This window comes from Nymphaea colorata, chromosome 3, assembly GCF_008831285.2.
Source record: "Nymphaea colorata isolate Beijing-Zhang1983 chromosome 3, ASM883128v2, whole genome shotgun sequence".
NCBI lineage: Eukaryota > Viridiplantae > Streptophyta > Magnoliopsida > Nymphaeales > Nymphaeaceae > Nymphaea > Nymphaea colorata.
In genome coordinates this window covers 10,428,802-10,448,512 of record NC_045140.1, presented here as the reverse complement: position 1 = coordinate 10,448,512, position 19,711 = coordinate 10,428,802, and the positions used below count along the sequence as shown (strand labels likewise).

The 19,711-nt window shown below is 36.3% G+C and overlaps 1 protein-coding gene across 1 annotated transcript in view; it reads left to right on the top strand.

The window, feature by feature from the left end:
- The window catches only part of LOC116250105 (uncharacterized), a 61,822-nt gene that overhangs the window by 32,149 nt on the left and 9,962 nt on the right, over positions 1-19,711 (top strand). Inside the window, exons 10-13 of the mRNA XM_031623498.2 lie at positions 590-673; positions 805-873; positions 1,191-1,250; positions 5,634-5,705. Of these exons, the coding sequence (XP_031479358.1) occupies positions 590-673; positions 805-873; positions 1,191-1,250; positions 5,634-5,705 (285 nt within the window). The remainder of the gene's footprint in view (positions 1-589; positions 674-804; positions 874-1,190; positions 1,251-5,633; positions 5,706-19,711) is intronic.

Below are 19,711 nucleotides of genomic sequence, written 5' to 3'. Positions count from 1 at the left end.
TACTATTTAACAAAAGGATAGTTGCTCATCAATTTAGAAAATTTACTACTAATCTTGGCTATTTTCTATTTAAAATATTCATGGCTGCATCCAGGATTGTACGTGATTAGTTACTGGAAAATTGAACTCCTGCAATCCACTTGGATTGTTTGAGCAAGTTTGGAACACTGCATATTCTTTTGGAATGTGGGATGTCTATGATGTTTATTATATGCTTGTGATACTGACTTGGAAGAATTGCTTGCCTACCTCATTTAAGGAAAATATTCTTTGTATCATGCTCAATGAGATATTAAAACCCTGCAGGATGTTTCAGCATTAATCTTCATTTTAATATCACATTTTGCAAGTCTTGTTTGGGTCAGATGGGCATAATATATAATTTTATTGCAAATAGGATAATAAAAAACCGTCAGAGTCATGTCAGTGTTAAATGGTTTTTTATTTGTTGTATACTTGTATCCATTTGTCTTTTACGTTAGTTATGTTGCACATGAAGCTCCAATTGGTGCTTTTACTTTTGAAGTTTAATGTGTATCATTTCTGAAAACATGTTATTCATATTAATTGACTTAAGCATGTACTTTAGCCTGGAGAACAAGTAACTTTTGCTAAGGTGGAGCCAAAGCAGCACTCCACAGAGCCCCCGCCACGGTATTCGGAGGGGACACTGGTGAGTTTAGCAATGATCTAATTTCTCTATTTTTAGGCTTTGTTTTATGTTTCTGTTATAGTTGCAAACTTTTTCCAGCATAAAAGCAAATTTTTTATGAATGCTCTTTTTCTTCAAATTGCACATCAAAGGTTAGGAAGTTGGAAGAACTTGGGATTGGAAGACCATCAACTTATGCTACCATATTGAAAATATTGCAGGTAGATCTCCCTGTGTGTGTGTGTGCACAAATAGGAGTATGCTTCTGTTCTTTCCTATTTTTGTGTATGTGTGCCTTTTTTTTCAGGTGATGTGCACATGCTACTATTGCTGTAAAGTTATTTGTTTGATACTTTGATCTGAGACTTTTCTGACTTGGCATATAATCTTTACATCAGTATAACTCACCTCTTCTAGTTTTAAGAATAAAATAGAAGTTAGCATGGTCAAATTCCTGAGAATTTTGAACTCTTTGCTTTTCCAGACATGATTTTTCCTCTTTTGGTATTGATCTCTGGTTGTTAATGTGGTAATGTAGGAAAGAAACTACATCACAGTGAAGACCCAGCGGGTGTTTCCAGAATTTCGTGGCCGCATGGTTTGTGAGGATCTGTAGCTCACCATTATGTGTCCAGCTGTTAATTTTGTTGAGGCCAATGGAGATTATGTGGTGCTTTTTTTGCAATTCATAATTCTATGTTGCTGGTCACCATTTTGATCTTTCTCTGATGTGTATTTCACGTTAAATTTATTTGTATCTCTGACTTTATGTATAATTCATGTGCTTGCAATGCTCTTAATTTGATTAGTATGTTATGAACAGTTTCAGAATGGTGCACATTTTATGAGATTGTGTCTACTTCTTTGCAAGTCAGTGTGTTTACTTAGGTACATGTGCATTCAGAGTATGTGTTTTATGTCAGAGCCTGCCAATGAATGCTGTCAAAATCGGTTTCTGAAGCGATTGATGTAGCAAGAAAGCTCAATGAATTGGCAGAATCAGACAGAAATGAAGATTATTTTTGAAGTGGCAAAATATGAATATTATTAGAGGCAGAAGATTTAAAATTTAGAAAATTTGAAAATGAAAATATAGTAATAGAAAATAAAAAGGATGACACATGGCATGATTAAATTTGGTGGTGCATTGAATTGCGATTGCACTGCTTCGGGTTCGATTGGTTGATCCAGACCAACTTTGATAAAATTGCGACCAATAGTATCTGGAAGATATGGTCATATTTTCAAGATATTGTCAAACACATTGTATATTGTTATTTTCTTGAAGAGCTTCTCTTTCGATCTTTTCCTTATTCAATTTTAGAATTTCCAAAAATTTACCAAGAACTTTCTCAGGAAAAACACATTCTAAAAAACTTAAGAAAATGTTGCTGAAAATGATATTGGTGACTGTGCTGTGCTGCAAGTGTGAATGTTTGCACTCAGCTTAAGCCTATGTGAGCAACTACATGGTTCAAACTGGGTGAGCATGTTTTGGATATTTCTAGGGGCATATTCTTCTAGATAGATTTGGTGCTTCTGAGTTGGACCATGTTTTAATAGGCGCTCTCATGGTGCATTTTGGGTTCTACTTGCATAGAGTTGAAGCAATATATTGTTAAGTGTGTGACCCTGCTGGTCTTAGGCACTGTTCAAGTGCTTGTAGTTCAGGATAGCTAGACCTGAATGGCATCAGTAGTATCTATGTGGCAGGGTATGACTTTTTCCCCTAGGCATCAGTTTCATGCAGTTCTGTCATAGATATAGGTCCGTCGACTGGTTTCAGCAGTTTCCAGCGAGAGGCAACATCTTTGGCGAAGGGCGACGCAGCTGCTGTTGTTCAGCGACTTCTCCGTCGACTGATTTGGGCATTCTTTGTCAAAGCTTCATATTTAAGCTTTTTTTTTTCCCGGTAGTCTCCTGTCGTCCAGCAGTCTATCCGTTTACTTTCAACGACATGTTTAGAATTGTCTGCCCTTCTCTATGACCTGCATCAACTATTCTTCTTTTTCTTCTTTGAAAATCGTATTGTCTGCCCTTTCTCTTTTACATTTATATGCAACTATATATATATATATGCAGTCTATCCGTTTACTTTCAACGACATGTTTAGAATTGTCTGCCCTTCTCTATGACCTGCATCAACTATTCTTCTTTTTCTTCTTCGAAAATCGTATTGTCTGCCCTTTCTCTTTTACATTTATATGCAACTATATATATATATATATATATATATATATATATATATATATTTCAGATAACCATGTGTCTGTGCATGCTCCTATGTCGTTTTATGTAACTGCCCATTACATTTCAACATTTAGCACTTAGATTCTAGTTCGACAATGCTGAGTCGTGGTTCGTATTTGATTGTCTAAGGGGCTGCTCAGATGTTTGGTAGATGATTTTCCTCATTCCATTGATACTTTGCAATATATGCAACAAATGACTTTGAGGTTGATATGTATTTTGTCCCTATGCTTAAAGTTTTTCATACGTTTCTTAAACACACTACTGCTAGCGTAGCTGGTTGAGCTAGGGGCCTGTACTAAGGCAGGTCTCTAGTTCGATTCCCGTGGGCGTTATGTTCCTGTGTCTTAAGGCGGTAGGGCGCGGCATCTAAGCTGAAGGGTGCACCGTTGCTATCGCTGACACCGACGCAGCTCAGGACCCTGGAGGCAGGGGGAATGGGGGGGCCTTCGGGCCTTTTTCGGGCGGTGGGATTAATACCCCTTGCTCACCCGAAGAGCCATTAGTATATATCTTCTATGTTGTTTACTTGTTTATGTTGACATATGTTTTCTATGTTGTTTACTTGTCATAGATAATCTTATGTTGTTTACTTGTTTATCATTTCTTATTAAGTTTCTATATATATACACGGCCGTACCCTCGACGCAAATTTTTTGAAAACGGTCCATACCTGTACTGGCACCCGTACCTGTACCTATGTGACATAGAACAAAACTAGTTGTCCTACTTAAAAAGGGATAAAAAAAAGAAAAGGACTAACCAGATGTAAATTGCATGGTCTCAAACCAGTTTGGTCAATAACTAGCCAGCAACTAGTCAACTTAGTTGCTGCGCTAATCTCCCAACTAAACCCTGGTTACTTTTCGGCCAGGACTTAGCTGCTAGACCACCGGCTAGTCGACTAGTCCCACAGACTAGTAGGTGGTTTGGTAACCAAGTTGAGAGTTGGCCACAGTAAGTTTTGTTAGCTTGACTTTCAAGTAGTCGTGAGTCGAGATGGCTTTTTCGAGATGGAAAGTGGAATTGCCAAGACGGTAAGGAACTGCACTGGGACGGAAAATAGACTCTATCACTAGCCCCTAGCCGTTAAAGGAATTCTCTTTGAGAAATCAACCTCGCCTGTAACTGCTGACTTCACGGCTCTACTTGCTTGCTGCGGTTAGACACCAACAAAAAGGGAGATTCTCGTTTGAAGTCGCAGGTCTCTCCTCTAGCTCCCGTACTGGAAAAAGTGTCGGCTCTATCTTCTGTTCCACTCGGCCTCCTTCACTTACAGAATAAATTGACCACCTCTTTTCTTCGGCCCAACAAAAAACATTAAATGTGTACCTTATTCAATAATTTATTGCACATTATTTGTAGCAGCTCAATCAGCTGGGATCACTTGATTTTCCTGGAAATAACTTTGACAGTTTCCCAATAGTATAATTCTACAAGTTATTGAATAATTCTACAAGTTATTGAAAGCACCCTAAGTCACATGGATACTTCAATAAGGTCCACGTACCCGTGTCACCGTACCCGTACCGAAAGTGGGTACTTAGACACACTTGGGTACTTTTAGACCAAAACCGATCCAAATTGCTTAACTTTACGTGATTTAATTTTTCCAACTCAATTTCATTCTGTTTTTAGATTGTTCATTAACATGTAATGTTTTTATTTTAAAATTTAAATCACTTGTTTATTTAAATTTTGCTTGTGTTTTGATTTTTTTTTTGTGTTATTTTGCATATATATACATATGTATATCGTACCGTACCCCTGTACCCACATTTTATAAAATTGTAGTGTCTGTACCCGTATCTTTGTACCAGTACCTGAATTGTACCCGTACCCATGTGACATAGAAAGCACCCTTATGTGATTATGAGAATTACGAATTAAGATGAACTGGATAAGATATTTTTCATATGTATGTAGTCATTGTTGTGTTGTCATGGTCAATAAATGGTGTATCTTTAAAGGAAAATTGTGATTCATTTCACATCCTGTCTGTTAAAAGGTTCAAATTTTTTTTTGTGCTTTTTTTTTCTTGTTACAAGCTTTTGCATTAAACATCATTACAGTAAAACAGCTTACTTAATACGCTTAGAATATATGAGAATGTTTGTGACTATTTAGCTCTATGTTAGTGGAAATCAAATTAGACTTCCTTACATGATTGAATGTGATGAGAAGACCAACCAGGTTTGAGGACAGCAGCACACTATACTTATGAAATAAGTGTTTAGCTTGGATATATCTCATAGATTCTTCACTCTTGGCATCATTTGATGTCTTGACCTGTATTCAGCTTCTTAAGAGTTATAATATGTGGTACCTCTTTATCTGTATATATTTCAGGAAGACAGTCCTTTGATTCCATTCCTTTTCTCAGATGGTAATGTTAAACAGAGTAGCTTCATTTTGGTTGTACGTCAACTATAAATAGTCTTTTGTTGTCACAAAAAGAACAAGATCGTGGTGTGTTGCATGGTTCTCACTTGTCTAGCTTCTCTGTTTATGTTGAACTAATAGAAGGTTTGGTCTTTTGATGTAAAATTTGCCTAGATGCTTTCGCCTTTATTGTGTGTTTCCTTTTCCTTCTTGGTTGCTTGTTTGATCGATGCAGTCTTCCAGTCCTACCAATGCAAACGTATTTATTTGAATTTATTCCTCAGTTTGAATTCATTTGAATTTATTCACTTTAATTTGCTTATATCTGATCTATGTCTTGTTATTTAAGGTTTCTGCATTTCTTTCACATTACTTCTCAGAGGTGACAGAGTATGGCTTCACATCTGACATGGAAAATGAGGTGCTCTCAATGTCCTTTTCATGTTCAGCATCATTTGATCATATTTATGTATTCGATGAATTAACCACTGTTGCAGAAGCCTCCTGTTTTTACCTGTTCTGCTTCCACATCAAGTCATTTATTCATCTATCTCCTCCTTTGATTGTTTTGACTTCTTGTCTGTTCCAAATTCCAATTATGCACAACATTAATCTTTAAGTTTTTATTTATTTATTTTCCTCTTACTTTCCAGTAGATGCTAGTAACTTTGGATGCTAATCCTGAATTCTTCTCAAACTTGATAGAAATGTAGCACCAATATCTGTAACCCGAAAACAACACTCACGCAGGAAGAGAGAGAGAGAGAGAGAGAGAGAGAGAGAGAGAGAGAGAGAGAGAATGAAAACAAGAAGAAACTGAGGAGAAGAAGCCGTAGCCAAAATGGTTTGCACGGCCTCTATTTATAATCTCATTTTCAGAATTCTAAGAGTCTCCAATCGTAGAATCCTAGGAGATTTCACAAGCTCCAAGGACATTAATTACATCATAGAAACCTAAGAGACTTCACATATTACAAGGATATTAACTACAACATAGAATCTTAGGAGACTTCCCATATAACAAGGATATTAACTATAACATAGAATCCTAGGAGACTCTTCACATGTTACAAGGACATTAAATATTTTAACACATTCTACAAGGAGGTGGAATCCTAAGAGACTCCTCTTCAACGTGCTGGTGAAGGATTTATATTTTAACACCCTCCCTCAAGTTGTGCATGGTTTTGCACCATGTACAACTTGCCTTTTAGAAACCAGAATCGTTCCTTTGTTAATCCTTTTGTAAATAAGTCTGCAACTTGTTCATTTGTACGAACATAAATAGGCTGAATTTCCTTGTCTTCCACCTTTTGTCTAACAAAGTGTTGATCAATCTCAATGTGCTTTGTTCGACCATGTTGTACGGGATTAAAGGCAATGTTAATAGCGCTTTGATTATCGCACATTAACATTGATGTTTTAATCTTTTCTCCAATGTCTTCTAGCAAATGTCTAACCCATGTAACTTCAGCAGTACCTGCAGCCATGCATCTGTATTCAGCTTCAGTGCTGGATCTTGCTACTGCCTTTTGCTTTCGACAACTCCAAGACACAAGATTACGTCCAATGAAAATACAAAAACCAGAAATGGACTTTCTTTGATCGGGATCTCCAGCCCAATCTGCATCTGTGAATGTCATAAGTTGATGTCCAGTAGTTATATTTTCACTCTTACCATAAACTAAGCCATCTCCTGCTGTCCCTTTAAGATATCTTAATATTCTTTTGACAGCATCCATGTGAGTATCTCTAGGTGCATGCATAAATTGGGATACTTGATTCACAGCATATATAATATCTGGTCTAGTAAATGTAAGATATTGAAGTGCCCCAACAATACTTCGATATTGCGTAGGATCTTCATATAACTCCCCATCTTGAGCACTTAGTCTTTGATTTAGAACACTAGGAGTTCCAACAGGCTTACAATCAGACATACCTGACTTTTTCAACAAATCCAACGTGTATTTCTGTTGTGTCAATGTGAGGCGATTATTGTGCCTATCAATCTCCACTCCAAGAAAGAATCGTAAATCACCAAGCTCTTTCATTTTGAAGTTTTGCATCATCAAAACTTTAGCTTCTTCTATGTGTTTTTCTGAATTGCCTGTGATAACAATATCATCAACATATATAAGAAGTAAAGTAAATATGTTTTCCTTTCGATAAATGAAAAGAGAGTGATCTAGAGGACATCTCCGAAAACCACATTCTTGAACCTTGCAAGAGAAACTGTCAAACCACGAACGTGAGGCCTGTTTAAGTCCATAAATAGATTTTCTTAGTTTGCAAACCCATGCATGAGAGTCTCCTTTCGTGTATCCTGGAGGTTGTTCCATATATACTTCCTCCCTTAAATCACCATGAAGAAAAGCATTCTTTACGTCCATTTGATGTAGTCTCCATCCATATTCAACTGCCAATGATATAATCACGCGAATTGTTCCCATTTTGATCACAGGGCTGAATGTCTCATCATAATCTTCTCCATATTGTTGTGTAAACCCTTTTGCTACTAACCTTGCTTTGTGTCTTTCTATGCTGCCGTCAGGTTTGTATTTAATTTTGTATACCCATTTGGAGCCCACTACGTTCTTTTCGTGTGGCCTCGGAACGATCTCCCATGTTCCACATTCATGCAAGGCATCCATTTCTTCTTTCATAGCCTTTCTCCAATGATGTGATTTTGATGCTTCATCAAATGAAGTAGGTTCTTCCTCCTTGCCAACTTTTGCCATGAATAACTGAAAATCAAGTGATAAAGAATCATAGCTAACCCACCTGTGAATGGGATGACGAATGCGTTGGGATCTTCTAAGGTGGGGCATGTTGTCTTCTTCACTGTGAGCATCTCTGTCCCTTAGTCGTCGACTGTAGATAAGACCCGAATACCGATGTGCATCGTTGCTCTGTTCATTATTGTTTTCGTGATGACTTAATGTCTGTGTTGGATCTTCTTGATTTTCACTTTGAGCCATATCCGACGGTTGTATTGCTCTCTCTGAATCTTCACTTTGAGGCACATCATTTTCTATAACAGGATCTGCATTGAATAACTGTGTACTGGTCCAGGGATCATAAGATTCAATGGTCATAGGCATTTCATTTGTATTATCAAAACTATGTTCATCAAAAATGACATTTCTTGAAGTTTTGATACGTTTAGTTGTTGGATCATAGCATCGAAAACCTTTATATTCATCAGCATATCCAACAAATCTACATTGAATAGCTTTGTCTTGAAACTTGTTCCTCAAGGCAGCATCAACGTGAACATAGCATACACAACCAAAAACCTTCAAGTTCTTGTAATCAGGTTGTTTGCCTAAGAGTGTAAAATATGGCGATTTAGACATCAAGAGTGTCATAGGCAAACAATTTATTATGTATACAGCAGTATGGAAGGCTTCAGTCCACAAGGAAATGGGCACATTAGTTGTGAAAAGTGACTATAACAGTCACAAAGAATACATACAATACCAAAAAGGCACTAAGGCCAAGTGAAGAAGAGTAATACTCATTCAATAAACAATATAAAGGCTGTAAAACACAGCTTCTCCTTTACAAAGACTGTTACAAGGATATTTATAAGAGAGAATAAGAAGAGATGAGCTAAACTAGCCGTTGGGCTAGTTCCAACAGCTCTTAATAGAGCTGTTGGAACTGCCAACGGCTAGTTTGGCAGAAATAATAAAAAAATAAAAAAATAAAAAATAAAAAATAAAGAGAAAAGAAAGAAATAAACTAAATCCTAAACTAATTCCTAACTAATCCTAAACTAGCTCTTAACTAAGATAATACCTAATTAAGAGATAACAACAATAAGAAATCATATTTCTTAACACCCCCCTTAAACTTACGGTGCTATCACCGAAAGTTTATCTAAAAGAAAGTTGAATCTGGGAGAACATAGAGGCTTTGTGAAGAAATCAGCCAGCTGGAACTCGGAGGAGACATATGGAAGTTTGATAGTCTTCTTCAAAAATTCTTCACGAACATAGTGACAGTCCATTTCTATATGCTTTGTTCGTTCATGGAATGTTTGATTCTTGGCAATGTAGATAGAACTCTTGTTGTCGCAGCATAAATCAGTGGGTTCTTCTATCTTTATTCCCATATCAAGGAGCATTTGGCGAAGCCAGACAATTTCCATAGTTGTAGAAGCCATGGCTCGATATTCAGCTTCAGTAGAGGATAGTGAGACTTTCTGTTGCTTTTTGCATTTCCATGAGATGAGTGATTCTCCTAGAAAAACACAAAATCCAGTAGTTGAGTGTCTATCATTAGGATCTCCTCCCCAATCAGCATCAGTATAAGCAATCAAGTTCAAGGAGGAAGAGGAAGACATAAATACTCCCTTGTTTATTGTTCCCTTAATATATCTGATGATACGAAGAACAGCTCCCATATGAACGGTTGATGGAGCATGTTGAAATTGACTCACAGTATGAACTGCATGAGCAATGTCAGGCCGAGTGATGCTAAGGTACATCAAGGATCCCACAAGTTGTCGGTAAGGAGTGGGATTGGCAAGTGGAACTCCATCATCAATCTTCATCTTGCTTCCTACTGCTTCAGGAGTTTCTGTGACCTTATCATCTGTTATGCCTGATTTAGCAATGATCTCTGCAGCAAACTTAGTTTGTGACAAAAAATATCCTCTAGTAGAGTATGCAACCTCAATACCCAAGAAGTACGTTAGAAAACCTAAATCTTTCATTTCAAAAGTTTCTTGTAGTAATTTCTTACATTCTTTAATACCTTCCTTATCACTACCTGTAATGATCATATCATCAACATACAGTAGAAGAATTATGATACCTGCAGTAGTATACTTAACAAACAAGGCAGTGTCAGTTAAGCAAGAATGAAACCCATAATCAGAAATAACAGAATTAAAACGGTCAAACCAAGCTTTAGGAGCTTGTTTGAGGCCATAAAGAGCCTTCTTAAGTCTAAGAACTTTCCTTTGAGGAACAGACAACCCTGGTGGTACTTCCATATAAACCTCTTCCATAAGATCCCCATTTAAAAAGGCATTTTTAACATCCATTTGATAGATATTCCAGTTTTTAACAGATGCTAAAGCAATAAGGGTCCTAACAGTAGTCATTCTAGCTACAGGGGCAAATGTTTCCTCATAGTCAATACCATATTCTTGAGTGTAACCTTTGGCAACAAGCCTTGCTTTATACCTTTCTAGGGATCCATCACTTTTAGTTTTCACCTTGTATACCCACTTGCATCCAATAGTCTTTTTCCCTATAGGTAAATCTTGTATTTCCCAAGTTTGGGCTTTTCTCAAGGCATCCAATTCTTCTAACATGGCATTCTTCCACTCAATATATTTGGATGCTTCATTAAAAGTAGAAGGTTCAAAGTGAGAGTGAATGGCATTAATTCTAGCTCTATGAGATGGAGTAAAAGTTTCATAAGACACAAACCTATTGGGTTGTCTTACATTTCTAGTGGATCTCCTAAGGTTTTCTCCACTTTGAGTTGGTTGGAGATCAATGGTCTCATGATGTTCTTCTTCACCAACTTCTTGTTGCCGGTTTCTTCTATGATAAGTGATTATATCCTTGGCCATTCTACTATCATTACCACCAGTGTTGCTATCATCACCATCATGCATTTCATCATCACATTGAGAAAGGAACTTAAATAAAAAGGAATAATCATTATTGTGTTGTGACTCCCCACAATTTTTAAAACCACTTTCATCTTCACAAAACCTTACATTCCTTGAGACAATGATCTTGTCTTTAATTGAGTCATAACATTTGTAGCCTTTTTGGGTTTCAGAATAACCAATAAAAGCACATTCAATAACTTTTGAACTTAGCTTATCAGCCTTGTCATTAAGAACAAAACATTTGCATCCAAAAATACGAAGTCTATTGAAATCGGGTTCATACTTGAATAATTTTTCAAACGGAGTGGTATTATGTAAAACTTTTGAAGGCATTCTGTTTATAAGATAAACAGAGGCAAGTGCGGTTTCAGCCCAAAAGTTTTTAGGCACATTTTTGGAAATAAGAAGGGTTCTTGTTGTTTCAATTATGTGCCTATGTTTTCTTTCTGAAAGTCCATTTTGTTGAGGTGTTCTTGGACAAGATTTTTGGTGGACTATCCCATAGTTTTTCAAATATCTTTCGAACTCATTTGAAATGTATTCACCTCCGGAATCAGTCCTTAAAATTTTTAATTTAGCATTGAATTGTGTTTGTACTAACATGTGAAAATTTTTGAATATCTCAAAAACTTCGGATTTATGTTTTAGGAAATATATCCAACAATACCTAGTGAAGTCATCAACAAAGATCACATAATATGATAGCCCTCCTTTTGACATGATAGGAGAGGGTCCCCATACATCGGAATGAACAAGCTCAAAAGGCAAAGAAGAGAAGAAGTTCCTTTCTCCAAAAGATAAAGATTTCATTTTTCCATGTATACAATCATTACATTTAAAATTTTCAATACAAATATTCTTGGTAGGGTTCATCATAGACAATTTTCTAACATTTGGATGACCTAATCTTTGGTGCCAAACATTGATGTCCACATTTTCAACATAGTGACAAAACTTTTCTTTGGGGATGCATAAATTGTCCATGTAGTAAAGGTCCCCTTTTCTAAAACCTTCCCCAATCAATCTCCCGGTTTGGTGATCCTGCACCAAACATTTATTTGATGAGAAAACAACATCAAATCCAAGATCTGAGATTTGTGACACAGAAAGTAAGTTAAGATTAAGTTTAGGAACATAACTAACTTTTGGAACAAAAAATTTTTGTTTTCCAAATTCTTTTTCAAAATTCCCAATCCCTTTAACACTTAAAGAAGTTCCATCGGCGGTAACAACATTTGATTCTTTTCTTGTTCTTTCAAATTTGGTCAAAGATGATATATTTGGTGTCATATGAAAAGATGCACCAGAATCTAAAAGCCAAGAAAACATACCAGGAGTGTTGGAGATGGATGCCGTTGTTGCTAGTGCTCCGGAATTTGACTCCTTGATCATGGGTTGAAGGGCTGTCATGATTTGATTCAACGTTGTGGATATAGATGATAGATCACATCCTTCATTTGTGACATTTGCGGCCTTTCTTTGATCAAATTGTCTAATGTTGTAATGTCCACCTTGAGGAAATGAAATTCCCCGGTTGTGTTGCCCTCCTTGTGGATATGAAGTTCCTCCTTTGAGAAAATTTCCTCCAAGATTCCGCGATTGTCCTTCATTGTTGTTCAACTTTGGGCAACTAGGTCTTATGTGACCCGGTTCATGACAAAAGTGGCAAATAACTTTATATTCTCCTCTAATTTGATTCTTAAAGTGAGGAGGTCTAAAAGACTTGATGTTGTTTCCAGGTCTAGAGGCGGCTAAGGCTCTTTCTTCTTCTTGTTTTGAGACAAGAACACTATCTTTATCCATTTCTTTGGATAATTTCATTCTAGTTTCCTCTCCACTTAGCTTTGTAAGAAGTTCATGAATGAGTGGAGGAGAGGATGAAGAAAGAAGGGCTGACCTTATTTGTTCAAATTCGGGCCGTAGCCCTTGAAGGAATTGAAAAAACCGAAATTCATCTATTTCATTTCTTCTAATCTCATGGCATTTGCAGTCCAACCCTAGTTCGGGACTTAGTTGATCTAACTCATTCCATACACTAGAGATTTCCATGAAAAATTCTCTAACATTTTTCTCTCCTTGCTTGATACTTTGGGCCTTTTGAATCAAAAGATACTTTCGGGCCATATCTTTTTGGGTGAACATTCCCTTAAGATATTCCCAAACTTCACTAGCCTTTTCATAATACATAAGATTTTGGGCAATTCTAGGTTCAATACTTCCATAAATCCATTCTTTAATCCTAGAATTTTTAGCTTCCCAATCGTCTAATTTTTTGTAATATTCATTCATAGCATTTTGTCTTTCCACTCCATCTAGTTGTTTTTCAATCCCATTTTCTATTTTGGTCAACTTGAGAGTGGGAGGGATAGACGTACCTCTTATGAAGCCCCATAAATATTTTCCTTTGATATGCATTTCCAAACATTTTGCCCATAGTGTATAATTGGTTCCGTCAAGCTTGTATGGAGCATAATAGCTTCCTCCTTCAATTGAAACTTTGGAGTCTTCCATGAGAGCAATACTTGAAACAATAATCTCCAAGGAAGTCAAGAAAAAACTCTTCTAGAAATTTCACCAAACAGTTGGTGAGCAACCGCAGCAAAAAGGCCTTCAAGAAATTATATCCTCCAGCAAAGAATCTCTTCAATCAAACCAGCAACATAAAATCTCAGCAGCAGCCTTTAACAAGCTTTGAGAATCAGCCCAATGTCTCTGATACCATGTGAAAAGTGACTATAACAGTCACAAAGAATACATACAATACCAAAAAGGCACTAAGGCCAAGTGAAGAAGAGTAATACTCATTCAATAAACAATATAAAGGCTGTAAAACACAGCTTCTCCTTTACAAAGACTGTTACAAGGATATTTATAAGAGAGAATAAGAAGAGATGAGCTAAACTAGCCGTTGGGCTAGTTCCAACAGCTCTTAATAGAGCTGTTGGAACTGCCAACGGCTAGTTTGGCAGAAATAATAAAAAAATAAAAAAATAAAAAATAAAAAATAAAGAGAAAAGAAAGAAATAAACTAAATCCTAAACTAATTCCTAACTAATCCTAAACTAGCTCTTAACTAAGATAATACCTAATTAAGAGATAACAACAATAAGAAATCATATTTCTTAACATTAGTATCATGCATCATGCTCATGGCGCTTTCAACTATATGTCGATGTTTCCGCTCAACTACACCATTTTGTTGTGGTGTGTAAGGGCAGGAAATTTGTCTAGTTATCCCTTTTTCACGTAGAAATTCAATAAAATCAAGCGAGGAATATTCTCCCCCTCCATCACATTGAAAATGCACCACATTGGATGAAAATTTAGTTTGAATCATGGCATAGAAGTTTCGAAATATGTGAGGTACTTCTGATTTGTGTTTCATGAAGTAAATCCAGGTGAAACGTGAATAAGAGTCAATGAATAAGACATAATATCTTGACCCAGACATGGAATCAATAGGGGCTGACCCCCATACATCAGAAAAAATAGTTTCAAAAGGTTTGGAAGCCCTTTGATTTATATTATGGAAAGGTAAAACATGACTCTTACAAAGTCCACAACTTGAACATTTTTTGACACTTGAAGTAAGAGGTAAACTTGATCTTGGAATGAGACTATCTGTGACAAGTTTTTCAATGAAATGTCGACCACAGTGTCCTAGCCGACTATGCCACAAATCAGACTCCAAAAATTGGTTAGGGCCCCTTACTTTTGATTGAAAATGGCAAGAACTTGGCACTGATGACGCATTATGAGAAAGAGAAAATGTCTTCAATCCTATATCAAAAGTGGATGAATCCTTGGGTAGACATTCCTTGAGGACGTACATATTCCCTTGACGCTCCCCTCTAGCGAACATTTTCTTCGTTTGGAGGTCCTTGACATAGACAGAAGAAGGTGTGAATTCAACAGAAGAGCTTGTATCATCAATGAGTTTAGAAATGGATATGATGTTCTTTTTGATATTGGGAGCAAGAACAACATTAGACAGTGATAGAGACGAGGATGACAATGGAATATGTGCATTTCCAATATGTGTAATAGGATGAGATTTTCCATCACCTGTTATAATGCAACTTCTACCGTAATGAGGGGATAAGTTAGTCAATTTACCTGCATTTCCTGTCACATGGGTAGCTGCACCTGAATCCAAGAACCATTCTCCCTGCTCATTTTGCTTTATAGTCATCTTTGAGAATGCGGCCATCAATAGCTGTTGCATATCTTCAGCGGTGGATTTAGAACTTTGTCCTCCTTGTTTATAATCATGTCTTACCCCTTTGTTTTTATTTTGAGGATTAAACCAACATTGTGCCTTCATGTGTCCTTTCTTGTTGCACTGAAAACAAATTGGTATTTTTCTTGAAGTATCCAAAGGAGACATACCTTGGTTATGTGGTGTTGGTAGAATGCCACGACCACCATGGTTGGAGTTCCCATGGCTCTTACCAAACTTTACATTCATAGCCAACACATTTTGGGAGTTCCCTTGATCAGTCCTTTCAATGACTCTTTTCATATTCATTTCATGTTGGAGAAGTTTACCTTGTAGTTCGTTGAAGGAAGGCAGAACAGGAAGGACCTCAAGAGCTGTAATAAAAGCATGATAATCATGCCCAAGTCCATTCAAGGTTTGCTGCACCTTTTCCTTATCAGAAATGTTATTCCCTGAGGCAGCAAGTTGGTCTGCGACGGCCTTAATACGCCCCAAATAATCCATGATAGACGTTGAACCTTTGCTCAAATTCTGAAATTCTTTCTTTAAGTACATAATTCGAGCTTCTGATATTTGGGAAAAGGTATCAGCAAGGGTTTCCCATAATTCTTCTGCAGTACAATCATCAGAAACTGAAAGTAACACTTGTTGAGATAAAGTTGACAAAATATACGCAACCAGACTTTGATCACGTCTCATCCACATAGCATGTTCAGGATTGTTGTCTTCATGAACATCAATAACTTCTCCTGCCTCATTTTTTATTTCCTGTAAGACGGATATTGGTGGAGCCTTTGTTGAACCATCGAGATGTCCAAAGAGGCCTTGACTTCTTATGAAAGGCATGATTTGCCTTTTCCAGATCAGATAATTCTCATGGTTGAGTTTTTCGGTAATAAGGTGAGGAAGAAAACTTGAGGACATGCCAGAATGCGAAAGGTTTTCCATGACAGCAGAAAGGAATGGTATATAGGTAGAAGATGAGAGGGAAAGAAGACACGATATAACAAGATGTGTCCTTGGTAAGCAAGAAGAAAAAGGAACAAGAATTGCGCAAGAGAAAAGTAAATTCAGGATAGAGACAAGATGAGAAAAGAGTTCTAACCAGATCAGACCTGTTTGGGCATTTTGTTTGGTAGAGATAACGTAACCTGGCGCTCTGATACCATGATAGAAATGTAGCACCAATATCTGTAACCCGAAAACAACACTCACGCAGGAAGAGAGAGAGAGAGAGAGAGAGAGAGAGAGAGAGAGAGAGAGAGAGAGAATGAAAACAAGAAGAAACTGAGGAGAAGAAGCCGTAGCCAAAATGGTTTGCACGGCCTCTATTTATAATCTCATTTTCAGAATTCTAAGAGTCTCCAATCGTAGAATCCTAGGAGATTTCACAAGCTCCAAGGACATTAATTACATCATAGAAACCTAAGAGACTTCACATATTACAAGGATATTAACTACAACATAGAATCTTAGGAGACTTCCCATATAACAAGGATATTAACTATAACATAGAATCCTAGGAGACTCTTCACATGTTACAAGGACATTAAATATTTTAACACATTCTACAAGGAGGTGGAATCCTAAGAGACTCCTCTTCAACGTGCTGGTGAAGGATTTATATTTTAACAAAACTTTCATGGAGTATTGTCAATTTTTGTTTTATAAGCTAGTACAAAGCCTCTTAAAGATGAATTAAGTGGTACTGCAGAACTTTCAGATTCCTCTAGTCATATCATAATACTTATGCATTGCTTTCATGGCCATTCGCTTGGCTTTTGATTTTTCTCTTTTTTACTTTGCAACTACTAAGTTTTAATGAAATTTTCCAACTTTCTTTCCAGTTTCCTGGTTTGTATCTCTCCACCTCAAGGCTAACTTGTTCAGTGTCATCCCTACATCCATATAAATCAACCGCTAAACTCAAGCAGTATAACTTCCTTGAAGGATTGGATTACATGGGCAACAGAAACAATGATGGTGAACTCTGTTATTAAGGAAACTTTGTTACTGTTTACCATGAGCACTACTTGAAAATAACCTCTTAAATTTTCTTTGTAGTTTTGGTGCAAAAGAAAGAGTTCTCTTGGACGTTCCTTATGAAAAATTATGACTTCTTTTGACTCTTCCAGTCTTTATCAAAGATGTTAATTTGGACCACCTTCTCTTACTCAGTTTATATTTCAGTTTGTATATGTCGTTTGTTCAACTTCATTTTCTTAGGCCTGTGTGATAAGATGTTGGATCTAATCTCATCCAGATCCAACACACCTATGTCTGATCACATTTATCTACGCAGGGTTATGATTGTAATTTTTGTAATTGTTTTTTTCTAGACTCTAGATTAGTCTGCTGCTTTAGTTTAGTCTCTAGATTATTGTGATGTTTCATTCTAGATTCTTGTAAATTGTGTAGAGGGATCATTATATAAGTGGGTTGCGTGAGAATGTAAAGACTCACCTTCCTTTCTCATTTTTCTTTTCTTGTTCTCTCTCTTAAACATTTCTTTGCTGAAACTTATTGTGGGTTATAGTTCGATACCCAAAATCTTACATGGTATCAGAGCAAGATTTGGCTGGTTCTATCGAAGTGAATGTTTAAGCAGACTTGAAATCTCCTGATTCGTTTTCTCTTATACCCCTTCTAACATTCTGTTCCTAATCCTTCATCTATCTTGACAACATTCTTATATTTCTGTTAGTACTTAGTATATGTCTACATTGATAGATATATAAATTATCATGGATATTTTCTCCCAATCCAGTATGTCATCCAACTTCTTACCACACTTTATTTCTGAAAAACTGAACCACTCCAACTACCTTACTTGGAAAAGGCAGATCACTCATTTCATGAGGAGTCAAGATCTGTACGGGCATCTTGATGGGTCCATTCCTATCCCACCATAGTTCATTCAACAAGAGATCAAGAATGAGAGAGGGGAGACAATTTCCATTCAAGAAATTCGTAATCCTCAATTTACAACATGGATGAAACAAGATCAAAGTCTTGTTGCAGATATCACATCAACGCTTTCTCAAGAAGTGTTGATTTCTCTTTCTGATGACTATAGTCACTATACAACAAGACAATTATGGGTCAGACTTGCCGAAACCTATTCTCAGATTTCAGAGGCATGTATTTAATATGTGAAGAAGGAATGTCAGAATATCAGCAAAGGGTCAATGTCGATTGTCAATCACAGCAGACTCTTAGCGGTCTTGGACCAGATTTTTATGCCTTCACTATTGCTCTTGAAGTTTTGCCTATCTTGCCCTCCTTCAGTGAACTTTAGGGCAAGCTGCTTCAACATGAAATGAACATGAAACAATTGATAGGAGGAACAGAGTCCACTGTCACAAAAAACGCATCTTATTGGAAAAAGACGCGTATAATACGCCAAAACAGTGTCAGCCGCATTAAACGTAAAAAAAACACGTCTTTTTTAAAAAAACACCAGAAAATAAAAAACATGAAAAAAATGTGTATTATATGCATATTATACGTATTTTTTTTTTCTTTTTTTCGTATTTTTATGGTTTTTTACTTTTCTATTATTTTTAGGATTTATTAAATGTTTTAAATTTTTTAAAAATTTGCTTCGATTTTCCCGTTTTATTCCTGAGATATACAACTTTGCCGTATTATACCCGAGAAATTTTTCGCCGTATAAACGTGTACGGGTATTATATGGTGAGAAAAAAGATGGGTATAATACGGCAAAGTTGTATATCTCGGGAATAAAATGGGAAAAAGACGGCAAATTTTTAAAAAATAAATAAAAAATCCTAATAATTATATAAAAATAAAATGAGAAATTAAAAAAAACATTGAAAAATGACTAGATAAGCAACAAATTAAAATTAGCTAGACAGAATTTTGCATTATAAAATTTAGCATTCTGCAATTCTTAATTTTTAACATATAACTAGTCAATAAATATAATCATAAAAATATGTCAAATACTCAAAATGTAGCCATGCATCATCTTATCCTTTTCCAATCTACCTAGTTTCCTACATGTGCAGACAGTGTATTGCACGACTGCTAGATAATTCTTGCAGCAAGCAATGAGAGATTGATAATTGTAAAACAAAAAACTAAAACCGGCATTTTGTAAAATTAAAAAGTAAAACTTAAGACAAAAAAATTTATGTGGAGAAATGGAATTAACTAATAACTGACATATAACTAAGAACAACATCCGCAACAGAAAAAGCATGGCTCGAGAAGAGAAATACTGAAATAGATTAATAAATAACATTATAACAAACAATTCGTAAGATCATCTGGATCTATTCGGACTGGTAGGGCGTGTGAATGGTGAAAGCGCAGAAGCAACCTGTCGAGTTTAGCCGAATCTGGACCACAAGCACAGTGATCACCAGTACCTTCAGCCATTGATCGACTGATCAAGCTTTCTTGACATTCTTATCTATTGATGTAGTAATAAAATGAATACAGATTTGTAAACATTCTTAAGCATGAAAACATTTGTAAGAAACAAAAAAAAATGAAAGATTTGTAAAATACAAACCCAGTTACCCAAAGTTAAAATCACTGATTT